Below are 23,206 nucleotides of genomic sequence, written 5' to 3' on the forward strand. Positions count from 1 at the left end.
AAAATTATTTATAAAAGCAAGTTATCTAAAAAATGAATTTAAATAAAAAATTTTAGTTGAAACGGATTATATATAATACAGTATATTGTACAAAATAAAAATCTTATGTATTAAAATTTACATATCGGATGTCTGATATGTGTAAGATAGATCAATGCCCAATATACAATATCAGTGACTAATAGCTTAGCTATTGGGTACCCAATATATCCAATATTTATCCGATTAGCTACCGATATATAGGTACCTGATATGTACCTGATAGAATTGATTTTGACCAGTATAAGAATGCCAAGTCATCTATAATTTATAATTAAAACATACAACTATAACTAAATAATTTTAAACAAAAAAAGAAATAAGGTTTCCACCTTATTGCACTGAAGTGTGAACATTTCTAACTTTTTATATATCAAATATAAGTTCAGAGAGATTTTTTTTTATGTTTATTGTTAAATATCATTAAAAGCCTATAATAAAAAAAGAAATGTGAATTTTATATTGATTTTAAAATAATGTCATAATGGTGAAAATTCCTTAAAGGCTTTTTTTTTAGGAATCCTTAAGGATCTGGTAATTTATAGAATCCTTAAGGATCTTTATAATTCATCTAAAGGTTTTTAAGGATTCTATAAATTACTGGATCTTTAAGGATTCCAAGATAATCTAAGAATTACTGATGTTTAAGCATTTCATATATTACGTTATCTTTCCAACAAGCTGGAAAATCATAAAATTTCAAGTCACGTGATTGTTTGGCAAAATGTTTATCCAAATAATTGTTATCAGAAGTTGTTTGAACCGATATTTCAGCGATCTTCCCTTTTTGTTGTGTTGATGATTTCTTTTTTTTTGGATTTGTGGAGCCTATCATGGCTTTTTATCTTACTTTTCCGTTTACTGGAAGTGGCAATCTCGATTAGCTAAAATAAAAACGGTCAACAGGTTATACTCAGTTTTGGAATTGGGCTATCTCAAAATTAGTAATACGTACATCTCACCATAAGGCATGTCTGGAATGTGTGCCAGGTTGATAGTACAGTGTGGCGCAGTGATTTTTTCCAAAAAAATTAAATTGCAATTTTTTTTATTTAAAATAAAACCTTTAAATTCCTGCATTAGATGTATTTTTGTCCACTCTGCAAATTTACTTAGAGCATATACGGGTGGTTTAGAAGGCCATTTTCGAGTTATTTAACAAAAACTGTTCTTTCGACAAATCCAATTTTGAAAATGATCAGCAAAGACGATAAAATCGGTTGTTATATACTAAAGTCAAAATCTACTTCCAAAACCTCCTTCTATTTATAAGTGAATTTTGTAAAACGGATGAAAATACATTTAATGTGTAAATTTGAAAGCTTTACATTGAAAAGAAAATCTTTAACTTAAATCTTTTTGAAATTACTGCGCCACACTACGTCCTCAACCTGACACACATTTCAGACGTGCCTCCATGAGTCACAATGATGTCATAAATGTCTTATATAATATTTTCCGCATTACATTATGTTGCACCAGAACCATGTCTCAAACACAACCAATACAACAGTTACAACTAGTTGCTATAAATATTAAAGAAGAGGTAAGTCATTTCCTTACTGGATGAGTTTTTTTTTAAAAAAAAAAATCTGATAAGTATTAGCTATAGAGTTACTTGGAGAAAGAGCAGAGAATCGGAAATTTTATACGAAACGTTCCTACTACCTTACAGGTATGGCCTAAAAATTATGCCGTATTTTAAGAGAATATCACATTAAATTTTTGTATGATATTCCAGAGAAATGAAAAAAAAGGAAGAGAAAAAAAAGGAACCTTGGATTCTAAGTTGGAGACCGAATTGTTTGAGAATGGAAATAGACGGAGTGATGATCCCAATTGCCACTCCATGGGATGTTCTTACCCTCCTTTATACAATCAACATTGGCGAACCTCCAATGCAGACTTTATTCGATTATCAGATAGAATGGCTGTATCGACATTTAAAACAGTTAGCGAAGTGGATAATGATTTTAGAGCCAATGCACATGAAGATACAACTATGGCCGACAGTAATAAATGTGGCGTGGAAATCAAACGACAAGGAAATCATGAAGGTCTCGTTCAGAGCGTCGCTAGTAGAAAACAGGAGTTCCAGAAAACAAATAGTAAAGTTTCGACAGGAAGTCGATTTAGAGAATCACCATCTCTTTCCTCGGGACAATCATGGGAATTTGGTAAAGAATCAAAAGCCCTGGCTGTTCGGAAATTGTGTTGAAGTGAATACATGGTTCCATCTAGCGTCCCAGATACCCGAGCTACCAATCAGAACTTTTGCAATAATAACAGAAATACAAAAAACGAAACCATGTTGCAGGAATTGCAAAACGGTGATGGCATGCAGAACACCAATGATCTTGCATCACTCATTAGATTATTGAAGGATAAAGAACAATATCGTGAAGAGACAAACAAAGATGTCTTTACTAAAGGCGAGATCTACCTCTTCACCAAAATGTATGGCATTACTGATTTCAAACTCGTGTTTGCATACGATGATTCAGTCTTTTGGCTAGAAGACCATGATATTATTTATTTTTGGTCTCGCATAGATGATAGCATGATACGCGGAGGAAGAAATCTGAAAGAAGCTTTAACAAATTATCTTTTTAATCAAAAAAATCTTTGTTATGTCGATGAGATTACTCGCGAATTGATATCAATAGATGCATATGATTAAAATCACCCGAAGCTATATTAATATTGATGTAACTAAAACATAAATAGAAAATGAGCGGAAAAAAGAATCAACAAAAAAAAGAAAAAGAATAAAAATAAGCATTGACATGAAAATAGCTTGATTTTAACTACCAATATGTCTTATTATTTGTAGAATACTTTATTTGCTAATTTGTATATAAATGCTGTACAAAGATGTATTTAAAAAATAATAAAAGCATATGCAAAATTAACTGCAAATTTAAATGCAGAGATGCCTTTACAATTAAGAAAGAATAAGCGAAATGTATGATGCTATCAAAGAGGGAGGGAATTGATGGAAAAATACTATCTGCTATATTAGAAAATTAAAAAAGAGGCAACTCTTAATAGAATTAAACTTAAATTGAGAATACTATTTCGATTAAGCGTAAAAAATTTAAAAAAATAAGTAAAATTTTGTAACTTTTTAACGTAAATTACCGCCTTATTGGACTTCTTTCTTATGGACTGAATTGTAAGTATTTTCACTTTTCGAATTTTGTATTATTTGTATTTATTTTATACAGAAAAGAAATTCCTTCTTGATGCGTGGATTTTCAGGTATCCACGATATATTTGAGTGCAGATAACGCATTTGTAAAAATTTAATTCAACCGGCAAGATTGATTTTTTATATTCATGACATAATAATCATATTTTAGTACCATACCAAATTCAATTAAAATATGGAATTTACATTTTCTCAGAATCCTTACATGGCATAAATTAATGGATATAGAAGCAGCATTATTAATAATAACATAACGTGACCAAGTAGCTACCCTATAAAAAATTTTTCAGAAAAATGATCACGTGTCTGAGTTTCTTCGGAATAATAACTAGAAAAATGATCATTTATCAGAGTTTTTTAGTTTTTTCCAGAATTTTTTTTATAGGGTTATTTGCACCGTAATTTATGCTCGCATTAGTTAATTCTTAAATAGCCATTTAATTAAATTAACGTCAGTATTATCACGCAGAAAGGAATAAGTTGTATCATTATTATAAATTTTTTTTCACGTTCGTTCTTAACTGCGAAGTTTGTCATAACAGAATTCATTAGCTACAATAAAAAATTTATTTAAAATTGCTTATATTATTGTTAAATAAGTTGCAATTGATTATTAAATAAGATTAATTTAATAAATATTAATTTGACAAAATATATTAGTATTGTTACCAAAATTTTTGCTCAAGATAGAATTAATCAAAGATTATTGTTAGGGTTACGCATAAAAATAGTTGAAGATCGAACAAGTCACATGATGAAGTATGCAGAAATCCTATGATTATGGCTGAGTTTATTACAATATGAAACATTTCTTTATAATATATTTTAGTTTTATTAGTTATTTACATTAATTAACTACTTTTAGTATTATTATTATTTTTGACTCATAAGTATTCAATTATAAGTATCAGTTTAATTATTTTAGCCATAGAAAATTGCTTTATTAGTTTAGCTAGAAAAGTTTCTTGAACTTTACATAGTTGATGAATCATATAGACACATAGAACTTATACGAAATAGTAATAGAAAGGTTTTTGCAGATAATTGCAATGAAAAAAGGACAATTGATTGATTAATCATATTAGTATAATAGGATAATATTAATAAGTTCAAACTGTTATGTGAAAATGTAAACATATATAGAGTAATATTTTCTTTTGAATAAAAGCTGTTAACATCTGGGTAAATCTAACAGTGAGTTTAAATTGTGTTATCTGAAGTATTGTGTTTTGTATGATTTGTTTGTTAGTTTTTCTTTGTAGTAAACTTTTTGCGTGTTTTATTTGTTTTACCTTTGTGTTTGTTATTATTTGTTTGATAGATTTCTATCTTTAAAAAACTCTTACATTGTTTACCATCATTATTAATTTTCTACTGAGAATTATTAGTGATACTCTTATATTTCATTACAATATTATCAAAACACTTATCATTTTATTACTTGGCCTTTTTGTCATGATTGTTCAATTTAACATCTCTGACGTTAGTTATCATTCCAAACCAAATCAGTGATAATTTTTATTTTTATTTTATTTTATTTTTATTTTTAAGATATAGATATGACTGGAGTATAACATTACATAAGAATAGTTATAAACTAATAGTCTACTAAATTCTAAGCTAATGATAAAACCCAACCTCTCAGGAGAAGCCTGAAGAAGTCGTCCTACCTGATGAGATTTAGGGACTCACATATAGCGTGGACCTCCTAAATCTGCTTTCATACCAGTACCCACCACACGTCAAATGACCAAAAACAAGCAAAAAAAATAGCTAGAATTGCATAAACTATTCGCAAATTTATATAAACTATTTACAAATAGTATAGGTTAATTCGCAAATAGCCAAAAACAGCCAAGAATAGCCAAGAATAGCCAAGAATAGCCACTGCTTTTTGTGCCATTTTTTTTGCTGATTTTTAGCATTTTGACCTGTGCATCTTATGGCAGGCGTAGTGCAATATTAGTTCATTTCTATTCAAAGTTCCTTGGAATCCACCGCCCATGTACACTACACTAGGTATGAGCTGACTGTAATGTATCTAAGGCTCACGCAAATTGGTAGATCACCATAGGTAGTTAGTACTCTCACCTGTACTATTATATCCCCATAGGGACCTATATTGGGTATCAAGATGCTTTTAACAGAGCCATAGGACCATCTGGCATATCGGATATATATACTGGTATTGCAATACAGAATCACTATTCCTTGGTTATCTGAAGTCAAATGACCATTTCTAGGACTTGCCATACCAGTCTACCAATGATCATATCTACCATCTCACCATTCGATAGGCATCATTTCAGCTCCCTAAGGGTACGGGATCTTTAACGCAGTTGGTGGCTGCACACGCAGTAATATTCGTAGCAATGATCGTTAGCTGAATGATCTGAACCTGTGTCCTATTGATTAGTCAGATCAATAGGGATTGATGATAACAGTATCAAGAATCATCTATATATTAAAAAACACTGCAATCACGTAGACGTTATGTTTAGATTAACCATATAAATAAATCATTTAAATTGTGTAACCCTACTCCTATTCGTGCAACCAATTACACAAGACCAAAAAAGGAAATTTTTTTTAAACGGTTGAAAAACTGAAATTTTGGGTTATACAGATTTCCATAAAAGAAAATTGACAATTACACGAATTCCAAAAAAAGGAAATTTATTTTCTGTTACTTTTCAGAGAAATTAAAAAATTGTGTTCCTTAAATTTCCAAAAAAGGGAATTCATTTAATTCTGGCCAGAATTATGATATTATTTTACATTTTTTTAATACATATTAACCGTTGATATAGTCAATGGGTGAATACTAGTTATAATTAGTAATTATTAAGACTTATTCATTCAACTTTTTATGCCAAAGAATTAGATATTATTTCCCTTTATTCATATAATGATTCAAAACTTTTTTGTGCATTAGTAACCTTAGTAGTTTCAGCAGCTATCTTGTATAAATCAAATGCTTTCCCTTTATCAATATTAGTTCCAATTCCATGCTCGTAACAGTATTTAAGTTTACATTAAGCTACTATTAATTTTTGGTTAGCTGACTTCTCATAAAAATGAAATACTCTATAATCATTTTTTTGAATTCCCCTTCCTAATTCATATATTTCACCTAGTTTATATAATGTGACTTTATTATCATTTTCTGATGCTTTACAATACCAATAATGAACTATATCTAAATCATTATTTATTGGTCTATCATCATCACTTTTATAAAAGAAGTCGTCATTTTTATTAAAATATCCAAGTTGAAAATTTGCTTTTACATATCCATTTTCAATTGATTTATTATAAAAGTAAAATGCTCTATGGTAATTCTTTTCAATACCAATCCTGTACTTAAAGCACTCACCTAAGTTGTATTATACAACTTCGTTTCCATTTTCTGCTACTTTTGTAAACCAATAAATAGCTTTCTCTAAATCTTTTTTGGTTCCTTTACCTTTCAAATATAATATTCCAAGATTATTTTGAGCAAAACTATGTTCTTTATCAGCTGCTATTTGGTATAATATAAATGCTTTTTCTTTATTAACATTAGTTCCAATTCCTTTATCAAAACAATATGTAGCTTTATATTGTGCATTTACATACCCTTGTTTGGCCTATTCTTTATAAAATTTAAATGCTTTAACTCATTTTTTTCAGCAATTGTCCCATATTCATAAGAATCACCTAAGTTATATTATGCTACTTTGCTCTCATTCTCTGCTGCTTTTGTATACCAAATAAATGGCTTTCTTTAAATCTTTTTTGGTTCCTTTACCTTTTAAATATAATACTCCAAGATTATTTTAAGTAAAACTATGTTCTTTATCAACTGCCATTTGGTATAATATAAATGCTTTTTCTTTATTAATATTAGTTCCAATTCCTTTATCTAACTAATTTTTAAAAATAATTCCATTTATTTTATTTACTAGAAGATAATTTACTGGATTTATTTTATTTATGTTCAGTAAAATATTTTATAAAAATATTAAGAAATCCAAATTTGTATTTGGTTAAATAAATTATGTTTTTATATAATATAAGTAATTTAGCCAATTAATGCAAAATTTGATTAAAATTAAGTTAAAATAAATATATATTTAAAGTAAAAAGATTATATAACTTTAAATAGATTATAGTATTTTTGTATAATTATTGATATATTCTTTAGTTAAAGTAATTAAGGATTATTATTCATTATATTTTTATTTTAGAAATGAAATATTTTGGTTTAAAATATTTATAAAGTAATAAATAATAAAATAATTAATTAAAAAGATAATTATTTACCAATTTTTATGAATACTATTTAGTGATACCTGGCTAAACTCTTTTTACCAAAAATTTTGGTTTCGTCACCAACTAGTTTTGGTTTCATCATTGACTAAACTATATAGTAATAATTTTTAAGTTTAAATATTAATTATATAAAATTATGGTTTTATTATAAAAATATATGAAATTATATTATACATATAATAGTTTTATAAATTCCTTTAAAAAATATTATATTTTAATATGAATTTATTATTTTTTTTTTTATAAGTAATTATTATAATTAAAAATCCATGGAAATCTATAAAAAATTCATGGAAATACTATGGAATATTGAATTTCGGCATTTCGTCTTTTAATTTTAAATGTCTAAACTATTTCGATTTAGTCAAATGACTAAATATTTCAGTTTCGCCCAGGATCTCTAATACTATTGAAATAAAAATTGTAAAAACATTAGATTTTGTATTCAAAATGAATTAAAAATAATCTAATCAATATACATTAAAGTTATCCATCCATTAAGGAACATTAAAAGCTTACTATATACCAGTAAGAATTTGTTAATAATTATTAAATCCAAATAAAATTAAAAGAGCTGCACCACCAACATTAACTACAACATAAGTTAGGTTTACTAATTTACAGATATTGTCATATTTGCTCAAATATAAATCAAAGATAGGACTGATTATATCAAAAGCATAAGTTCTATCATGAATTACCTAACATGACCTGTTCTACCAATATTAAGGTCATCTGGCAAGAAGCTAAAATAGACATAAGATTATTGTCATTCCAATGATCAGAAGATAACTTGCTTACCGATTTTAAAAGAAGTTTGTATTAAATACTCTATATGGCAATATAATAATTAAAGATAAAAGAGCGTACCTTTGGGAGATTCTGGATTTGAATTTTACTATATTCATTATACTTTGACATTAAGATACTGTATATCTTACTTTTTCCAAAATTCCAAATGATTTAATTTGTTCTGTAAAAATATATAGCCACATCAATGATTCGACAGAAGATAAACCTATTGTAAAACAATTATGTAGCTTAAATAAAAAAGAGAATTTGAGACTCTTTCTAACAAAATAACATTACCATGAGTTTTTACTATATTGATCCAAAAACCAATCTACCATCATTATACTTGAAAGAAACCCCTTAGCAAAAACTTATCCTAATAGTCTCTTTACGGCACGTTTGGCAAGTGATCCAAATGATTAGCATATACAATTTAGTTTTTACAAAACATGATTCTTCTCATAGATATACATATCAACTGGTCCACAAATATTAACAAAGTTACTTGAATCATCATCCGATGCAGTCTTTAAAACACAATCCCAAAACAAAAATCAATGTGTTATATTGATGTTCGTGGATGGCAATTTCTTGACTCCGGAGAGACTAAAAACTACCGTTGACTCTTATCATTCACAAGTAATTTACCTAAATTTAATATGAAAATTGAAAATAAAAATAGACAAAGAACAAAGATGAATGTAGAAAAAGACCATTATTTTTAATCAAATATTTGTGGAGTTGGTGATAAATTGCGATATAGAATACTATACCTGGCATTACGAAATTGTCTTATTTTAATGGCCAGTTGATGGTCAATTTACTGTATTCAAGCTCAGGCCATCCGTATACTCCAAGTCTCAACTGTCAATATTCTCCAACTGACATCCCAAAGTTAATTAAGAACTTTTGTACGAGTCAACTTCTACAATAAAAATTAATAAATTTTGATATCGAGCAGCAAAGATCTAATCAGTAAATTATAAGTTATCATATGACGATTGATTGACGGATCGGGAATAAGATAATCAAATCATGGCTTATGATTTTTAGAAAATAGTAAAAGCCTTATAACCGAAAAAGCTCCTAGTTCGTGATCGTTCACTCTAGAAGAGATTCTTCGATCTTACATTTTAGATTTCTCTTTTATCGGGATCTTGCTGTTACAACCCACTGTACAAAAAAATAATTTAGTTTTTCTTAATATAAACTTATTGTCAGTTATGTATTTATACACAAAAATGGATAATAACAACGTTTTTACTTGTAATAAACGACCTATATCCCTTGGATTTAATCTATAACGCTTTTCATTAGAATTCAAATTATGAGAATATGACTGATATCTCCATAATTCGCCAGGAGAGAATATTTGTGTAGCATGTGTCTTCCACCATAGAAAGGATAATTATAACTGCGATGGAGCAATTTAGCATTTGCTTTATGTTCAAACTCATGATAATTTAATTCAAAAGGATTTGCGAAAAATCCGTATGCGAGAAAAAATTACTCGAGATGAGATTGTGAAATAATGTATATGATATATCTCGTAGTAATAGTAATTTCGAAGAAAGATGCTGTGGTATATCTCGGCAAGCGCGACCATTAAGTTGACGCGTATCATTTCCTACTCTTTTTATACTATCTTCGGTATGTACACAAGCACTAATATAATTAAAGACATGCTATTTTTTATATTAACTATTTTCTTCCTTCAAAGCTGAAACAAAAAAAAATACAGTACGTGTTGTTAATGCTGTATTGATGTGTGATTTTTGAATTACACATCAAGCTGACATAGTAATATTATTATCATTGTCAGAACGAACTTCATCACATCGAGTTTCATACACAAGCACTTATTCCGCCATAACTGGCCACCAACAATTGGGCTAAAGGTCATTTCTCCAATAACTTGGCCAAAGCGATTGCGCGTTTTTCTCATCCGAAAAAATCGATCCCTCCTTGTGGTAATTGGGCAAAAAGGTATTATTGGCTTTTAAACATATAGTTCCGCTGGAAATAATTGAGCAAAGGTTATTATAGGGTTTAAACAAATTACTTTATATTTTTAATGCAATATAAGGCATACTTTATAATTGTATGATAATATGATAGAATTATTTCAAATTTACCTCATATAGAATGCTTATACAACTGTAAGTCTATAATAAAATATTGTTATATTACACCAGATACATATTATTTATGTTATTTATTGAAGAATTCCAAAGTCTCTTGCTATCAACAACTTCATTATGAGCGATTAATATGAATGGATTATTATTTAATTATCAGAATAAATTTTTACCGGGGATGGGTTAATCTGTGTAAGGGCTCTTGTAGCTTAAATAAGTTGTAGTATGATCAGGTTTGGGTTATAGGATCGTTCTAAGTTGGATTTGGAACGTAGTTTAGTTTTGGGTCATTAACAAGGTCGTATCAAATTATATCAACTTGTCTAGCATAACCTTTGATTTTCCACGAACGATCATCACGTGACTTAAATGAAATTTTATATTACATTATTACATAAAGGTTTTATAGTATAATCACCTTACAGCTTGTGCTTTTATATGTTTCACTTCAACTTAAAAAAATGTTTTTATATTACTAATATCACATTAAAATTTTTCTATGATACTTATTCTGCGTTGGCAAATAAATAAATTTATTATTAAAATTATAGTGTTTAAAATTTCTTCGATATATTTATTGTACAATTTTTAAATATGGTTGGTACATTTAACCAACGAATTATTAAATACGTTGAAGATTTATATACATTTATTATAATAAAGGCATGTTGTAAAGGTTATGTTGATGAAGGGATGAATGATAAGCGAAATTATCTTACTATCTTGGAGAAAGATCCAACAAATTAGTTCTTAATAGTCTAATACTAATGTTTTTTGGGGGGCAATTAATATCCCAGTTAGTATATCCAGAATAATACTAATCAAAAATCGTTGGCCATGTACGCCAATTCATTAATTCAGAAAATCAAAATTTACCGAGTTTGGATTTTCAGATTTGAAGGATTACCGTAAACAGAAATATAGAATTAAGATCGAATTCATTCAGTATAATAACTTAAAAAGAGTTTAGTGATTAATTAGAATCGTAATTACTATTTACCATATTTAAATCTTTAGTTATATAGTTGAGCGGTCCGAATTTTTGAATTTCCTTTTTTTAAAAAGAAGGTTTCAAAAATAAAAAAAATAAAAAATAAAAAATTATATTAATAATATAAAAACAAATCGAAGAAACAATATCTATGTATAACTGCGGACTGTCGTGCAATTAATATAATGGGATAATAAGAAATTATATTATAAACAATATCGGTTAATGCTCACATTATATAAATATCAGATAAAATAGATTTCATTGAGTAATAAAAAGATACTTGATTACTTGATTGATAACATTTATTAAATGATATTTAAAAAAAGTAATTGTCCGTTTTCCGAGTTTCCAAATATTTAATCAGTTGATCACAAATAAAAATTAATCACAATCCCTTACAACTCTAAAAAAAGATTTATGTACACATTTCCGGGATTCTTACTCCGATTATGATGTTAAGTATATAAAGTTGAAAAAAAATTCTTGATGGAATCGTTTAATCTATCCCAAAATTTTAATTTTATCAAAGATGGCAAATTCGAATTCTTTTAATTCATCTTTGAGAAACCTTTGGCCCTTGTCTAATAATAGACCTCGAGTTTGGAACCCCTGGAAGTTAATGAAAGATGATATTTATTGGGTCCTTTCTCATCCGTATGACGTCATTGTCGAGTTCTTGTATCGCAATTCAATCGGTGCAATGCGCTTTGAAAAAGTTCATAATGATGAGGCAACATGCGAAATTAATCTTTCGTATTGGAAAAATTGGATCAGTATAATACAACTAGCTGTATGGACTCTTGCCACGATTCCACTTGTTATTTTCTACCCTCTTTTGATGTTATCAGCTTTTGAACAAGAGAAAATTCGTCCACCAAAAGAACAAACTAAGGATGATGAGAAATGGTTTTTTATTAATGGAGTAACAGTAAACGAAGAATGGTTAGATCAGAATTGCAAATATTTAGAGGAACGTTTCGGGATAGGAGTTACAGGTATTCTTAATAGAAGTTACGGTATTTTTTGGGACTTTGTAGAAGCGGTTCTCGAGAGAAGTTTTAATTTTGAAACCATACCGGTACATTGGGCTACATGTAACATTCTTAGAGAACTTAGGAATGAAAATGTTAAAGTTGTTCGGTTAGTTGCACATTCTCAAGGAACTATTATTGCATATTTAACTGTAAGGAAACTTTTTACGGAGTTAAGTTATACGAATGAACAAAATTATCTTAATAAACTTGAAGTATATACATTCGCAAATGTATGTAGAGATTTCATAAATCCAAATGGCTTGGTTGGTCACATTGAACATTACGTAAATAAAAGAGATCCAGTTGCGATGTTGGGTGTTCTTAATGAAACAGCTGGTAATCGTATTGAAGGAAATGTTTTTATTAACGACACGTTGAACGAGGGTAAGGGTCATCTATTTAATTCATTCTATAGTCTTAATTCTGAAGATTACATATCACCTGAAGGAGCCGAATGCAAGTTGCTCAATAGATCTGGAAATGTAGATAATCTGCCCATTAATATTTAATTTTGAAATTTGTTGGAATTTAAAAATGATAGGAAATTAGGAATGATAGGTTATAATAAATTGCTAAATATGTTTAGTTTTTATAGTCAAATTTTATAATTTATAATTACTTTTGTAATATTGTTATTGAACATTTTAATTAATAAAAAATGATAATCTATGATAATACCGTATAACGGAAGGATTGCCCAAAATTTTTTTTGCTATAGGCTGGGTGATATCAACTTTGAAACATTGAAAAGATTTTGATTTTTATTGTAAGTTTATTAAAGGATTATAATAAGGTAAAGCGTATTACTACTATAAAATATAGAATATAGACGAGTCACAGCTTAAAAAAAGTACGCCAAAAAAAACTCTACGTGGCGCAGTGATTCCGTGATTTTCTTTTTTAAAAAAAAATTACAGGTATGATTTATGTTTCATATTATGTGACAGTCTGCTTTTTAAATCTAAAAATTAATTGTCCTTTTATATATAATTTATTTCAAATATTAATATTCTATTTACAGAATCAACTTACGATAATTGCAAGATGACCAAATCTCTCAACATAAGAATTAACTTTTTATGTCATTTAATGAAATATACAATTTTATCGTTATAAATTGATATTATAATAATATTACAAAAATATGTAATCTATTTTTAGATTGAACAATCAATAATCGGGTTTAAAAACTTGAAATTTGAATATTTATCCAATCGATTTCCGGTCTAAACTCATAGAAATCATTAAAATGAATTATTAAAGACATAAACACACGTTTACAGATGATATAATGCATCAACATTTGACACATTAATGAAAGAAAGAAAGACAAAAAGAAAAAAAAAAGAAATCCCCAAATTTCTCACACTTCATTTGTAGATCAAAGAAATTTACGAAAATAGATATTTTTCATTGTTCGAATCCGCGTCTAAACAACGTAAATTTCAACATTTAAATGATGTAAAGTTGCAGAAAACTATACTGGAAAGAAATCATCATAATAATTTATGGGATTTATCGGATCATTTTATATACAGCATAATAAATCATCTTTTTTAAATAGCATTTATTTATCATTTTTGTATAAACAGTGCAGTAATAAATTAAAATTAATACTTTAAATACTTTATAATGATCTTTGTTTATAAATAATAAATAAACAAAATTACAAAACGAGATTATATAATATAAAAGCTCCACGATCAGTTTTTACAAAGAAGGAAGTTACACGAAGAATTTACATTTAGAAAATTGCGAAACATTATAAATAACAACACAAAAAGTTTTATTTTTCAAAAAAAAAAAAATTATGCACATTGGAAAGAAAAAAAAATGTAAGGCAAAATAAGGTGATAACGCCTAAATGCGCAGTTAATTATACGAAACTTTAAAATTTTTTTTTAAACAATTTCATATGATTAAAAACCAAATAAGTATTAAAAAAAAACTTGTTATGGTGTTATTAAATGTTTTTAATTTAACCTGTAAATAACATAAATAAATAAAAAATAAAATAAATATAAATTATTTATTTTAAAGCCAATCCAAATTACCGAATTTAGTAATGATACGACTGTTTGTCAAAAATTGGAATAATGGCGATCCCGGATTTGGGTTGATTTTGATTATGTGTTTCGGAAATACAAACGCGGTGCTACGTATTTCTTTTTTTATTGAATTGAGACCTATTTTTCGAATTATTAATTTTTTTTTTTCAATGAAAGCAACTTTTGAAAAAAAAAAAATTCTATGACTTATATGACGTAACTTATATTTATATATATGGATTATTTGACATCAGTATACTTTCTGCTTACGAATAATGTTTTGTTTATACCCCCGCATTATTTCCTTGTTTAAATATTCTTTCTCAACCTATCATTTATTCAAACTGTCAAAAAGTAATTGACAGTTGACAAAGAATTTTTTCTTTTATGGTTGGAAAATTTCTGCAGGGGCTAATTTTTTCTTATCTATTTTTTTTTTTGCATATTATTTTTATTATAATATAATAATTATTTTATATTTCTTTCATTCATTACTTTTTACATGTAATTTGGTAAGACTATCAGTTTTGACATTTTTTTTTAAAAAAAGAATAATACAATAAACTAATTTGATGAATTTGTTCAACGCCCATTATCAATTATTATTGATTCTGCATTAATATGTTATATTTACAATGACCACCTGACTTTTTCTTTTCCCCGCATAAAATTGTGCGCGGGCTGGGGATCTAATTCTCATTTAGGTGTCTTTGTTTAAAATAGGTATATGCGTTGATGATCCACTATTCTTTGATATGTAATATTTTATAAAAAAAAAAAAAAATTTTTTTCCTCTTTTCTCGGATTATAGATAAGGCGTTAATAATAAACCTAATAAATGAATTTTCCTACAATTATATTCCGAAAACAATCCAAATTTTTTATATCACCACTCCTCAGTTTATCTTATTCTTCCTCAAATATTGTAAATAAAGAAAAATATTATTAAATGTTGATACCAGACGTACTTTGTGAAATTTTTAAATACCTTGATGACCGAGACGAGATAGTTGGTTCAAGAACATTTCGTAGTTTACATGCTTGTCTTTTAGTTAATAGACGTTGGTGTGAAAGCGCCGTTTCTATTTTATGGAGTAATCCTTTTCATCGTTGTCATAAAAGAGGTGGAAAGGCTCTTGTTCAAATTTTACTTAATTGTCTCAATAATGAAGAACGGCAAGATCTTCTTGAAGATGGAATTTATTTACCTTTTAATAAATCGGATACTCCAATCTTTGATTATCCCAACTTTTTAAAAAATTTAGACTATTATCAGATGATTTTGTTCGTAAGGTCATGGTGTAGCCTTTTGGATGATACAAGTGATCAATATGTTGTCGCTATTTTAAGGTCACTTTTGAGACTTTTTGCTGACCGGTCAGCATCTCTTTCGTCTCTCACTATTCGTAGTGCAGGATTAGATGACGATAAATTCATGTTATTAGCAAGTCCAGAAGTTTCCACTTTAATTAGACCTGTTAAACACCTTACAATTAGTTGTTACTTTCCTAAGGATAATCTTCTAACTGTATTAGCAAAAAATTGTAGAAATCTCGTAAGTTAATGAAAAAAAAAAGTTAACATATATATATGCATATTTTAAAATAATTAAATATTTAACTAATTATATAATCTTTATTCTTTTTTTTTATTTATTTTATAGCATTCACTCAGAATTAACAATTTAAGCGCCTATGATGATACATCAATTCATAATGCAAAAAAATTAAGTATACTCATAGAATCTCAAAGAGGATTAAAACAAATAGTATTTTCTCGTTGTAAAGCATTCATTGGCGTTATAATTCCTTCATTAGCAAAACAAAAACGTACTTTAAAACATATTAAATTTCGTGGTGTCGATTTTGATGAATGCTGTAAATGGGACGCTTTAAAATCTTGTACAAAATTAGAAAAATTAGAAATTTCGGAATGTTATAATTTAGATTTTAATATGGTATCTCCACTATTTAAATCTCATCAACGTAATTTAAAAGATGTGGGGATTCATTCTTGCGAACCTTTTGAGGTTAATGATGAACTGGAGGCTTGGGCTTATATGATTAATTCTCGAAGACGTCGTAGAAATTCTTCATCATCATCTACCTAACCTCTTGTTTTTTTTTTTAAAAAAAAAAGAAAGAAAGAAAGAAAAAAAGAAAAAAGAAAAAAAGAAAAAAGAAAAAAAATATTACGATAAAGGAAATTCAAGAAAAAAAAACGCACTCACCGTAACATTAAGAACTTTTAATTTTTTTTTACCTTTTTTTTTCTAAAAAAAAAAGGAATTTTAAAAAAAAAATTATAGAGAATTTTTTTTGTCTTTGCCGGGAAGTTAAAAAAAAATCAAAAAAAAAAAAATACTTAGAAAATTTTGTCGGGAGCAAAAAAAAATTTAAAACTACAACAATTACAAAATTCACAACAATTATTACAATTATACAATTACTACCAAAAAAAAAAAATTTTATTATTCCTATGATTGTTTGTTTATATTTTTTACACCATAATTAAGAATTTTTTTTTATATAGAAACAAAAAAAAAAAACTTAAGTGTATATAAAAAAAAAAAAAAGATATGTAATTAACTGTATAGATTAGTTATAAAGTAAGATATAAATAAAATAAATTAAAAATAAAAAATAAAATAAAAAAAAAAAAGATTAGATTTTTATAAGTAAAATTAAATAAAGTAATTTAAATTATTTAATGAATTAAAAATGTCAATTGTCGTCAATTGTGCAATGGCCTCTTCATTACTATTGTTTTCTTTTTTCACAAAGAAAAGTAATATATGATTGTGACAGGATGGACTAACCAAAAATTACATCTATAATTTAGGATCGATCTATCGATCTTTTGATGTCACCACATAATGTTGAGGTAGACTACGGTACTGCGCCTCAAAAATCATGAATGAACCAATCATTTATTACCTACTGACCAGTTCATTATCCAATCAAAAATTTGAAGTGTTTAAAAATTTCTCTTTTTTAATAAATAATCAAAGCTGTTATGTGCAAAAGTACGCCACAATCAAATTAGCGTGTAAAAATTATGATAATGCATTAGAATCTCATGTTTAATGACACAGACCATATAATTTCGCGTGTTTTACTTCGTGTGGCAATGTGGCTACACAAATTTCATAATTTTTCCTGTCAGGTTGTCACTTTTAAAAGACAATATCAACGATCTTTCTTTAAAAAGCCGTATTTCTTTGTTAAGTATGTTATATTAATAGATTTAATTAAAAAAAACTCGTTTTTTTAGAAAAACACGTTTTCTATAACGCTAGAAGAAGGAAAGAACACGTTTTTCTATAATGCTAGAAGAAGAAAAGAACACGTTTTATTCTTGTTAATGATTCGCGTGAAAAATATATTTGTGCTGCATTGTGACTATAAACTTAACAATTGTGTGACTAAACTTACTAATTCACTTATTTACACAAACTGCGCACAATTTATACAAATTATGCATTATATAATTACCTAAAATGTATAAAATATAATAATATTTACGGATAATGTAAAAAGATAGAAGGATTTTCTTGATTTTTTATCCCGGTAATTTACTGATATGATTTTTGAATATCCTTTTTTATTCTTATTCTTTATTCATAATTGAACTGTGAAATATAATTTTTTGCATAAATTGAACTTTAATAACTAAAATAGATTACTTTTCTCTTAATTTAGGTGTTATTGAAAAATCCGGAATAAACCTGAAATAAATGAGCCTAGTTTAGAAAAAATTTTTTTGTATTAACTGATTTAACTTAAATTGTATAATCGATATTTAAAATTTGGGGTATGATGAATTATGCAGTGTTATATATAAAAAAAATTTTTTTGCTTTTTTGTGTAATATCTTCCGTTCATTGTTTTATAATAAGAAAATTTTTTATTGTATTGTATTAAAAAAAAAATTTTTTTTTTTTTTCCTTCCTTCTTTCATTCTCTCCCTCTCCTTCTCTCCCTCTCCCTCTTTCTCTTTTTTTTAAAAAAAATAGTATAGCTAGAAATTATTGAATATTACACAATTGTATGTACTTAACCATTAATGGCTTTACTTCGGAAAAACTATTTAAACGAACTTGATCTTTCTTTCGAACAAAAATATTTACTAGGCAACTATTAATAGAGAAAACGTTACAAAAAATTTAGTATGACGCACTAAATAAGGTAAATTAAGTCACGTAATCCCTGATTTTCCTATTGAAATTCCATAATTAGGAATTTTTTGATGAACGTATTAAAAAACTGCGTTTTTTCTCCGTTCTTTCCTATTTTTTCTTTTCTCATTTTTTTTTTTTTAAAAAAAAAGATATACAGATTTACGTACGACATTATAAGATGAGCAGTTCATCACAAAAACATCAATATTCAGTAGAGGTAGCTGGAGCACCAGATATTCCTGGAGAAGGAAAACCTCGTCGAAATGCACTTTCTCCTGATAAATTAATTTTTCATCCTGATGGAGTTACTACTTTATATGAAAATTTTATGTTTGGTGTTAAAAAAGCAGGTAAAATTGATTTATATTGATTTAAATTGATTTAACATTGGTATAAAATAGTTTTAAAATTGATTTAAAATTGATTTAAAATATATTTTTATTATATCATCATCATTATATTAATATTTAATTAATAGGTGATGGAAACTTTTTGGGTCATCGAGAAATTAAAGATGGAGTTGCGGGTCCCTATATATGGGAATCTTATAATACGGTTCAAGCCCGGGTTGCTAATATTGGTTCCGGATTAAGAAAATTGGGATTAAATCCTAAAGAACCCTTAGGATTTTTCTCAATTAATACTCCTGAATATGTAATTGCTCTACTTGCCTGTTATCAATATAATTTCATCCCTGTTCCATTATATGATACATTAGGTACTGACGCTATTGAATATATTATAAACCAAACTGAGATGAAATATTGTTTTACCACTTCTAACAAAGGTCGAGCTCTTCTTGAAATGAAAGGATCATTACCATCTCTTCAAACTATTATTATTTCTGATAATTGTGATCCAGGATCAGAAAATCTTGCAAATGTTAGAATTTCAAATTTTTCCGATATTGAAAAAGATGGATCAGTTCAACCTGTTGAAGCAGAAAATCCTAAACCTGATGATATTGCTTCTATTTGTTATACTTCCGGTACAACTGGTACACCTAAAGGTGTTGTCTTGACTCATAATAATTTTATGGCAGTAGTTGGCGGTATCCAGTGGCTTGCAAATGAAGGAAAGATGTTTAATGGAACGCCTAATGATGTACACATTTCTTATCTACCTTTAGCTCATGTGTTTGAACTAGCAAATATGGCTTATATGACTTATGGAGGTGTTTCGATTGGATTTTATCAAGGTGATACCTTGAAATTATTAGATGATATTGCTGAATTGAAACCTACCGTATTTATTTCTGTACCACGTTTACTTAATCGTGTTTATGATAAAGTAATGGCTGGAGTTAAAGTGAAAGGTGGTATTGCGCAATGGATGTTTAATGCAGCTTTTAATTCAAAGAAAGATGGCTTAAGTCATGGAAGTGTTGATCATTGGGGGTGGGATAAAGTAGTTTTTGCTCCAATTAGAGCTCGACTTGGAGGTAGAGTTAAATATATGTTATCTGCTTCTGCTCCAATTGCACCGGATGTTATGGATTTTTTGAGAATCGCTTTTTCAGCTAATGTATTTGAAGGATATGGTCAAACAGAAAATGCTGGCGGTTTAACTATAGTAAGTATATAAATATACACCAATATTTTTTTTTCTTTCATTATTTTAATTTATGAATTTTTTTTTTAAAAAAAGTCCTTGGTTGGTGATACTGAATCCGGTCATGTTGGACCACCACAAGTTAGTTGTGAGGTTAAATTGGTTGATGTACCAGAAATGAATTATACATCTCAGGATAAACCTTATCCTCGAGGTGAAGTTTGTGTTCGAGGTCCTGTAGTCTTTCGAGAATATTATAAACTTCCTGATAAAACTGCAGAAACCATTGATAAAGATGGATGGTGTCATACTGGTGATATTGGACTTTGGGATGATCAAGGTCGTTTAGTTATTATTGATCGACTTAAAAATATCTTTAAATTGGCTCAGGGAGAATATATAGCTCCTGAAAAGGTATGAATTTTTAATTTCCTCTATCGTAAATGTGAATAATTAGATTAATTTTATAATTTTTTTTAGATTGAAAGCATATATTGTAAACATGAACTTGTCCTTCAAGCATTTGTTCACGGTGAATCTTTACAAGCTTCATTAGTAGGTATTATCGTTCCTGATGAAGAGATTCTTATGAAATGGACAGGACAAAATGGTCTTGAAGGCAAAACTTTTGAAGAAGTTTGTAAAAATGCAGACGTTAAAAATCATATTCTTCAAACTCTTATTAAATTTGGTAAAACAAATGATTTAAAAGGGTTTGAATGTGTAAAAAACATTTATTTGACGCATGAACAATTTTCTACAGAAAATGATTTGCTTACTCCAACTTTTAAATTGAAAAGACATCAAGCAAAAATTAGATTTCAAAAAGAAATCCAAGCAATGTATGCTGAAATTTCTCAATGAGAATAAGGAAGAATATATTTGATGTAATAAAAAATTTCATGCATGTTAGTTATTATTCAATATATTTTGTAATTTATTTTCAATATTCACAATTTAAATAAATAATATTTCTGTACAAATGATATTTACATTACTGTTACTTTATTTACAACATTTAATACATTTAATATTATTAACAGGATCAAATAATCTTCCACTTTCCAAAAGTCCACAATCATTTAAACCTTTTTTACATCTACTAATTACCCAAAAATTCAATTCATCATTAATATCAATAGATTGATTCTTTTCTATTATAATTAAATTTAATTTCTTAAAATTATTAACGTTATTAAAATTATAATTATTATTATTAATAATATTATTATAAAAAGGTAAGATAAGATCATAATTTAATCCAACACAATTAATTATTTTAAAATTTTCCAAATTAAAAGAATTTTTTAAAATTTTCCATAAAGGATCAATTTCATCAATTTTTGTATTTAATAATATTAAATTTTTAAGATAATCATTTGATGATAATGATGAAATGAATAATGATGTATATTTTATAGAATTAATTAATTTAAATTCTTTTAATTTTTTTTGTGATCTTATTAATGTACATAAATTTTTTGTCATGATATCTTCCATATTATTTGGAAATCTCATTAAACCCAATAACGGAGTTCTCAAATGTAAGATTTCCTAAAAAAAAAAAAGTAGGGTTAATCATCATATTCACGTTCATATAATTCACGTTCATATAAAAATAAATATGAAAATATATATATATAAATATATATATATATATATATAGATGATAACTTACCAAATTATTTACCATTAAAGAAAATTTTTGTAAAAATTTAATAGATGGATAATGAGAATAAACTTCCAAGTAAAGAAATTTCAAATTTTTAAAGAAATCATTAAATTCAGGATCAATCAATTCCATATATCTATTTAAATTATAATTATTATTCCAACAAACATGATTTGATAAAATGAAAAGACTATTTAATTTAACCGATTTTTTTATAAATAATCTTAATAAAAATTTCATAATTAAAGAAATATTATTAAGAGAATTATTATTATTAACAATTTTAAAATTTTCATTGTTGTTTTTAAAAGAAAAAGAATTGTTATGATTATGATTTTTAAAGGAGGAATCATTAGAATTATTGTTATTATTATTATAAGAATTGTTGTTATTGTTTTTAAAGGAATCATTAGAATAATTATAAGAATTGTTATCGTTATTGTTTTTAAAAGAATTGTTATTATTATGTTTAAAGGAATGTTTATTGGAATTTTTAAAGGAATTGTCAAAGGAATTGTTATTATTATTTTTAAAAGAATCGAAACTGTAATTGTTGTTATTTTTAAAAAGTTTTATATTATTTTTAAAGAAATTGGTATTATCTTTATACCATTTTTCAATAGAAATTATCATGAAATCATAATGTAAATGTTTTATCATTGAAATATAATCAAAAGTCATTCTATTACGACGAATTGAATTATTCTTTCTTCTATTATCATCATCATCCTCATCACCATCATCGTTGTCGTCATCATTATCATTATTTAAATTTGAAAATGATAATATTGTTGAAATTAATTTTGAATTGCCTTTTTGTGCATAATAAAAAGGATGTTTCCATAATATTGGAATAACTAATTGACACCATTGACGATTTAATAATAAACATGAATATAATGTTTTTATATCATCTATTTGAATGAAAAATAATATTTCTTCAATTATATCAGATGAAATATTAAAAGGAACTTTTGGTTTTATCATTGTTAAAGAAAAAAATATTTTTTTTTTAATAAAATTAAAGAATTCGAAATTTTTTGTGATATTTATAAGATTCATTTTCTCAAGAATTTTTTTAAAAAAAATCCAATTGTTCAATTTTAACGTTGTACGATTGAATGAAAAAAGAAAATGGTTCGATTTTATCATATTAATCATTTTCAGTTTCACAAATGTCGGATGATTCGCACAAATAGTTAATTTATAGTATTTATGGTTTTTTTTTTGTGA

The 23,206-nt window shown here is 26.8% G+C and overlaps 7 protein-coding genes across 7 annotated transcripts; 5 read left to right on the top strand and 2 right to left on the bottom strand.

Annotated features, from left to right (window-relative positions):
• Positions 1-673: 673 nt before the first annotated feature.
• On the bottom strand, positions 674-874 carry OCT59_028036 (uncharacterized protein; the record flags this gene model as incomplete). Its single annotated transcript, XM_066147047.1, has 1 exon — positions 674-874. The coding sequence occupies one exon, from the start codon at positions 872-874 to the stop codon at positions 674-676; it is 201 nt and encodes a 66-aa protein (XP_065993799.1).
• A 651-nt stretch (positions 875-1,525) lies between these two features.
• Positions 1,526-2,257, top strand: OCT59_028037 (uncharacterized protein; the record flags this gene model as incomplete). The annotated part of the gene is made up of 2 exons (XM_066147048.1): positions 1,526-1,585; positions 1,781-2,257. The coding sequence occupies 2 exons, from the start codon at positions 1,526-1,528 to the stop codon at positions 2,255-2,257; spliced, it is 537 nt and encodes a 178-aa protein (XP_065993800.1).
• A 90-nt stretch (positions 2,258-2,347) lies between these two features.
• On the top strand, positions 2,348-2,719 carry OCT59_028038 (uncharacterized protein; the record flags this gene model as incomplete). Its single annotated transcript, XM_066147049.1, has 1 exon — positions 2,348-2,719. The coding sequence occupies one exon, from the start codon at positions 2,348-2,350 to the stop codon at positions 2,717-2,719; it is 372 nt and encodes a 123-aa protein (XP_065993801.1).
• A 9,262-nt stretch (positions 2,720-11,981) lies between these two features.
• OCT59_028039 (uncharacterized protein) lies at positions 11,982-13,221 on the top strand. Its single transcript, XM_025321089.2, has one exon. The coding sequence runs from the start codon at positions 12,018-12,020 to the stop codon at positions 13,029-13,031; it is 1,014 nt and encodes a 337-aa protein (XP_025169785.1). The 5' UTR covers positions 11,982-12,017; the 3' UTR covers positions 13,032-13,221.
• A 2,207-nt stretch (positions 13,222-15,428) lies between these two features.
• Positions 15,429-16,698, top strand: OCT59_028040 (uncharacterized protein). Its single transcript, XM_025321090.2, has 2 exons — positions 15,429-16,125; positions 16,234-16,698. The coding sequence occupies exons 1-2, from the start codon at positions 15,520-15,522 to the stop codon at positions 16,678-16,680; spliced, it is 1,053 nt and encodes a 350-aa protein (XP_025169786.1). The 5' UTR covers positions 15,429-15,519; the 3' UTR covers positions 16,681-16,698.
• Positions 16,699-18,928: 2,230 nt separating this feature from the next.
• OCT59_028041 (uncharacterized protein) lies at positions 18,929-21,292 on the top strand (the record flags this gene model as incomplete). The annotated part of the gene is made up of 4 exons (XM_025321091.2): positions 18,929-19,100; positions 19,229-20,322; positions 20,398-20,715; positions 20,782-21,292. 4 exons carry the CDS (start codon positions 18,929-18,931, stop codon positions 21,163-21,165), a joined length of 1,968 nt encoding a protein of 655 aa, XP_025169787.1. The 3' UTR covers positions 21,166-21,292.
• Positions 21,293-21,306: 14 nt separating this feature from the next.
• On the bottom strand, positions 21,307-22,960 carry OCT59_028042 (uncharacterized protein; the record flags this gene model as incomplete). Its single annotated transcript, XM_025321092.2, has 2 exons — positions 21,307-21,855; positions 21,980-22,960. The coding sequence occupies 2 exons, from the start codon at positions 22,958-22,960 to the stop codon at positions 21,307-21,309; spliced, it is 1,530 nt and encodes a 509-aa protein (XP_025169788.2).
• Positions 22,961-23,206: the final 246 nt, after the last annotated feature.

This window comes from Rhizophagus irregularis, chromosome 8 (assembly GCF_026210795.1).
Source record: "Rhizophagus irregularis chromosome 8, complete sequence".
In the NCBI taxonomy this organism is placed as follows: domain Eukaryota; kingdom Fungi; phylum Glomeromycota; class Glomeromycetes; order Glomerales; family Glomeraceae; genus Rhizophagus; species Rhizophagus irregularis.

Bases quoted from the DNA above. Each gene is read 5' to 3' on its own strand.
- OCT59_028039 (XM_025321089.2), top strand. From the start codon at position 12,018: ATGGCAAATTCGAATTCTTTTAATTCATCTTTGAGAAACCTTTGGCCC.
- OCT59_028040 (XM_025321090.2), top strand. From the start codon at position 15,520: ATGTTGATACCAGACGTACTTTGTGAAATTTTTAAATACCTTGATGAC. The intron at 16,126-16,233 runs GTAAGTTAATGA...TTTATTTTATAG, and splicing joins CAAAAAATTGTAGAAATCTC to CATTCACTCAGAATTAACAA.